This window comes from Neurospora hispaniola, assembly GCF_033458365.1.
Source record: "Neurospora hispaniola strain FGSC 10403 chromosome Unknown B0T23scaffold_10, whole genome shotgun sequence".
Lineage (NCBI taxonomy): Eukaryota > Fungi > Ascomycota > Sordariomycetes > Sordariales > Sordariaceae > Neurospora > Neurospora hispaniola.
The window spans coordinates 1,689,642-1,695,698 of NW_026944415.1; the positions used below are offsets into that span (position 1 = coordinate 1,689,642).

At 49.5% G+C, this 6,057-nt stretch overlaps 1 protein-coding gene across 1 annotated transcript; it reads left to right on the plus strand.

Moving 5' to 3' along the window:
• Positions 1 to 1,938: 1,938 nt before the first annotated feature.
• Positions 1,939 to 3,265, plus strand: B0T23DRAFT_50720 (uncharacterized protein). The gene is made up of 2 exons (XM_062841389.1): positions 1,939 to 2,458; positions 2,542 to 3,265. Exons 1-2 carry the CDS (start codon positions 2,061 to 2,063, stop codon positions 2,876 to 2,878), a joined length of 735 nt encoding a protein of 244 aa, XP_062688488.1. The 5' UTR covers positions 1,939 to 2,060; the 3' UTR covers positions 2,879 to 3,265.
• The last annotated feature ends 2,792 nt before the right edge of the window (positions 3,266 to 6,057 follow it).

A 6,057-nucleotide genomic window follows, 5' to 3' on the forward strand; every position in this document is an offset into this window, starting at 1 on the left:
CTTTTTTTTTTTTTTTTTTTGTTTTTTTTTTCAAAGAGATACAGAACAAAGTTTCGTTCCTGATGTCAGCACCTCCTTTGCTGGCAGTGTGTGAGTTGGATGTTCATCGAGGTATCTTATATAATTAAAAGGGTTTGAATATGATTAATTAACGTTGAGCCCCGATTTTGCCTTCTCTCTGTGCAGTTTCATGTTTGTCTGTACACTATGACATCGTCTACTATAGGTTGGTTCATACAAGTAGATCACCCAAGCTCCCGTGGGGCGTAATCCGTCATCCGCAACGGATCGCCATGTTGATCGGGTTGACGTAAAATTCATGGAAAATCTGCGGTCCCTCACATGGAACAATCACATTGAATCACACTAGACTCGTGGCATCAGCTAACACTCCTCCTCAGGGGCAGAGTGAGATGCCTTGAGACTGGATAGAGTGATGCCACTCGGTCGGTCGGTTTACACACAGCAGTGGACAGCGCAGTTAGACAGATTGAAGCAGAAACCTCCATTCTAGGTCCTTTTCTTTCCGCATGAAGTTAGGTATCGCCGTAGCAGGTATTGTATTCTTTTGGTGTTTTGGGGGTTTTTCTTCTAGTGCTGCCAAGTTCTCGTCTCAGCCACTGGACTGGCGAGTTACATACCTAGAATGGCAGTGGAGCAACGATATGACGTACGATACGTAGCGCTTACGCTGCTTAGCTATGCTGCTGCCTATGTACTATCCTGGTGATGCCAAGGCGTTCACTGCCCTGAGAAAAAACGGTAAATCCTTTTGTCATGGGTTAATGCGGGTAACTGTCAAGGTTCTCTTTTGCGGTCAGTGGTGGTGGAATGCCAAAGGACAGGATGACTGACCTGTGTGATTTGACAAAAACACGAGGGAATGTCAAAAACTCGGGTTTCTTCGCTGTGCCGTGCTCCCCTTTTCGCAAGCCACTCTCAAAGGCCACAAACTCGGATCTCAAGTGTTCGGGCCTGTTGTGTATCGGTTGCTACCCGGGTGAGGATTTTAACTGGATCCCATCTGTTTGTATCACCTGCATGGCAGGCATGGAGGATTTTATGACACGGGTGTCGGATGCTGTAGGCTACCTACAGCTGTCCACTCTCTTTAATTTTGATTGGATAATGTATCAAGGAACTGGAGACGGTCTGGTATCCCAGTATAGGAACAGGATTTGACAATTCCTCAGGCACCAAACATCAAGCGATCATCGCCTCCAGCGGCAGCATTGTTGATTGTATCGCTCTGCCTGTGAGGTTCAAGATGTCCCTGAAGTGACGGAACCCGTGCCGCAATCGCGCTTGTTCCTTCCCCCCTTGGCTGGGCCGTTCCCGTTCCAGGCCCAGGCAGCAAGGACGGGAGAACAAAGAAAGCAAGGGCAAGGACGGGAACAAGAAAATTGACCAATAGGTAGGTACGCCACCAAGCTTTTAGCAGGGGGGCTTAGAGATGCGGCAGGGTAACAGTAATCGGCGGTGGAAACTCATGATTGGTCTCTCTTTAACTCAAGCGCTGTGTTCGACTGAGAGCTTGACCACTTTGGGATGTCTTTCGTCTCTTTTTTTTTTTATCGATTTTAACGTGAACCTTACGGGGGATGGCTAGGCTGCTGCAGGGTCCCCTAACCTTGTTTTGGGGCAACCTAGATCACTCACTCAGTCTCATCATACTTCTGTTCCTTTTCTTTTCCTTCGTTATAAGTTGACAATGCGGTGGCACAGAAACAAACCATCGAGCCTGCTCTGCTTTTCTCTTCTTTCGTAAGGTCGGAATTCCGTCACGTTTGTGTGGTTGACTTGAGATTGAGTTCATCGTCCTCCCCTCCTCCTTCGTTCCAACAAACAAAGAAACGACGACGATAAAGAACGACGAGAACGACGCCTATATCCTGAGCCAACGTACAAAGCTACTTGGAAAGATCACATGTACGGAAGGAAACACCCGTATTGCGACCAATTGGCTCGCAATAATACACAACTAGTCGAAATATCTACAGACAGACAGCAAACAACACACGAATAGGTATTAACGAAGAAAAACAAGACCAGCAGCGGCTATGCCTCCCCCACCCTATGTAGTCGGCGACTCATCGCCCTTCCTCAAGCGCGTCATAATTCCCTTCTGGGTATTCCGGGTTATCATCATGGTTCTCGAGCTGGGCGCGTGCGGTCTCGTGATCGCCGCCATCACCCTTCAACAGGACGACTTAGAAAGCGACTTCGGCGACACCACGGTCAAGACAGCGATTGCCATCGTGGCGGTCTGCATGATGCTCGTCTTTCTGTGTTTGGTGCTGGACATTGTGTGCATCATCAAGCGCGGGCGGCGCACCCTGAGCCCCAAGTTCTTTTTGATCACAAACGTCGTGCAGACGACCACTTGGGTGGTTTTGATTATTTTGGCTGTCATTGGTGCTAGGACTGCAGCGACCATCATTCTCGCAATCGTGATCCTGTAAGTCCCTTTTGTCTCTTTCTTGCCGTTGCCAAGTACTATCTGCCTCTCGCAAATACTAACTCTCGCCCCTCCACAAATAGAATCTCCTTCGTCGGCATGCTCATCTACGCTTCCATCATCTACCACCGATTCCGGAAGGGCGACCTCAATCCCGGCGCTGGCGGCAATGGCTACGTCAAGGCAGTCAACCCCGCCATCAATCAAGGCTTTTACGCTGAAGACACGGCCTACGCTTCTCAAGCCTATGCCATCCAGGCTGAGCCTTCTGCTCAGAAGTATCCTGCCAGCCCCTACAGCGTGGGAGTCGCGCCTGTCGAAGCAGCAGCAACGACGCAATATCCTAAGCCTACGTTCTACGACGCGCCGGCGCAAGGTGGTCAGCATCACGGATACGAGCTTGAGAGCCGTAATCCTTAGGTTCATCAAACTTGGGGGTACAGTCAAGGATGAATTGGGTTAATGGGTAATGATGATGAAGGATCATTCTTTTTTTTTTTTCTGGTCGGAGTTGGTGGGTGATGGGGGTGTTTGGGTTGGACAACAGGGGCTATCTGGATGCCGGACGGGATAGATGGCTGGGTTGTCCTGCTATATTGGTGATGCGGAGTATACCTAGGCTCTGCAAAACAATCCTCATTAAATTTCCTCAACCACAGACCGGGACGGACTCTGGTTTTTTTTTGTTTTACCAATCAGCTGCAGAAGGTATTCCGTCCCTTTCAGATTTATGCCGAGGAAGATAACAGAGTTTCATGCCCCGAGTCTGAGCTGGGTATCTCTCTCAAATCATGTCACCATGGGCTGAGTCTCGTCCATCGAAGGGGATACGACGAGATATGTGTGGCCACCCTTTTTGACCATCCCCCCTCCCCCACTTTTCCTCAAGTAGCCCATGAACTGATCTCGTGGCGCAGTTTCCTCCTCTGTTCAGCAAACCCTATAGATGGAGCCATAACGGCAGGTATCCTGCGAGTGTCATCCCTGGTGAAGGCTTATTGAGCCAAATCTGTGGCAGGAGATTCGTTTCCCTGGTGGCTCGGGAAATGGTGCCCTTGTCTCAGGCCAAGATCTATCGTCGACGACGACCGCTGGAGCCGGGTGAGATTTCTCGTAGGTCCGGGCAAGAATAATGAGATTCAGCGGATGAAGTCAAAGGAGTTGTGTATGTGTATTCACAATCTTCCACAATCTGCTGTGAGTGATCTTAGCATTTATGGAGGTCCAGGGGATTTTCGGTTCCGCTACAGAAGCAGCCTATTCCCTATCAAAACTTGCATCATTTGGGTATAGTCAGCCGGATCCTTGGGGTTTCCTCCTTCTTTCATACCTGAATCAATCGACCCAACAAACTCAAGTATCGTTGCATCATGTCAACATTGATACTTGCTCTAGTCTCGAAAGCGAAAACGATACACACCTTTAGATTCGTCGCGGCAGAAAATGTAAAACTTACGAATCATGTTCCCGTTACTAGAGCGCATCTGAGGCTTATCCTACCCAGCTACTTCAGACTCTGCTAATTTACTTTAGTAAATAGATAAATGTAAAAGATCTTGCTGAGCGCCAGTACTAATTCTCGAAGAGACTCCTTCCTCAAGGAGAGGATTTAACTTGGACACCTGAGGCTTATTATAGTAAGAATTTGCAGGACGTAGGCAAAATCCAGGAGGAAGATATCCCAACACAAGAACAGCCTTAACCTGAATATATCTGCTGATAATATGGGTGCCCAACTAAACGCAGCCCATCAACATCTTTCCGCTAAGCAACGACAGAGCTTGTCTCTGGTAGGCAATTACCGCCGATGCCCCCAGTCCAGACGGTACCCGTAATATGTACTACAGAGTACCACCGGGTCTGTATCAGAGCGAGCGCCTAGATGGATGGCATCGGCCAATATTATTTTCTGGTGGGGGGGGGGGGGGGGGGGCTGCTGCTAGGGCCGAAGCAACACAACATGAACTTGATGTGGCAGCGTTTCAGGCGCACAGCTAGCTCAAACAGCATACAGTCAACTCTAGTGGCCAACCCTAGACGCAAATACTGACTGCATGGACAGCAGAGCGAATAGTCTTGAGAGTCCCATTCACCGGCTTCACAGATACTGGGTAGATACCTAGTGAAATGCTTGACATCATTGCTCTCAACGTATCTTCATCCTCAGAGAGAGAGAGTGTGTGTGTGGATGTGTGGCAGTCCGGCTCGAAGACTTCCGGGATCACATGCTTGCTCCTCCTTCTCCGCACCCAAAACTGTAGATCGAAGCAAAAGTTTGCGGCTGTGGATGTGGTTGGTGTGCGGATAACATCTGACGTAATGCTACCTACATATGTAAAAGCATTGTGCCGCAGTTCAACCTCGGAAGACATTAGCGCGGTGCTGGCTGGAAGAAAGAGATGTAAAACTTGTAGGGTTCAACTGCAGTAGGATCGCCAGAAACCTGCATTATCCACCAAGCAGGTCATCGAATTAGTGTAGTTAGTGTTTGATGCTGGGAAAGGTCAAGGACCTCAATTGGATTGGACCACCGAAAGGGTATAGAGTTTGCTCCGTTGATCGACTCCTAGGAGCATCCTGTGTTGACGAAGCATTCTCCTGGACAAAAAACTTTGCCAGTTTACTGCATGCAGTAGTGCCAAACCAATCGACGGCAGGCAGGGGGTTCCGAATGAAACATGGAGATGAATGTTTCGAGCTGAAAGAAGCCTTTTTCGCGACCCGGATAAAAGCGACTGTGCTCGATTCCCGTCGATATGGCCTTGTGTAGGTCCATACAAACTGAGAGCCAAGCTTAGCCAAGACCCAAAGCTTGGCATCAACCCCGCGCCAATTTTCGCGGCGGCAGGTCATCACCACAATGTGATTGTTTTGACTACGGCAACAAGACCCCAAAACCACTTTCTTATTTTCCAAAGCGTTGAACTTTCATTCACACCCGGGGGCCTCTCACCGGTCTCCCTGCACCCCCGGAACTAACCTTAACCACTAATCTGGGTTGCCGGAGGTGACATGTGCCTTGGCCTACACAGGCTGTTTGGAATCGCGTTATCCGGGTCGCTTCCTCGGCACCCCGACGGTTGTTGGCACTCCGTCCTATAGGCCGGTGGAGGGGCAGCTGATCCGCTTGCGTTGGTCAACGTTGAAGCCTAACGGCTAGGGGATCTACCGACAATCTTTTCCGTGGAACTTAAGCCTCACAGGAACAAACAACGAGGCCGTGATCCTTGCAGCCCAACTCTGGGAGACTAGCTTCCCGGATTATCGGATATCTTCCACAGAGGGTTCAAGTTGCTGTACTCCACTATAGTTTCAGCTGAAGAAGAATCTTTGGGTCGTGAAGCAGTTCTTTAGTTTGGACGAGTGACGTGGCCCTGAAGCCGGCACATGCAGAGCATGACATCAGGCCAAAGCAAAACGTTGTTTACACGCATGCAGGCCAAAGGACCACCAAAATTCTTCACACAGCCTGCCGTGCTAGATTCCATCCCATGCATACCGGTGGTAGTGTAGCATGCGGCCTTCACGCCGCGTTTCCCATAATGTCCTTAGCGGCTTCAGGCTTGCTTTTTTTTTTCCTCCAGCCGCTGCAACCAATT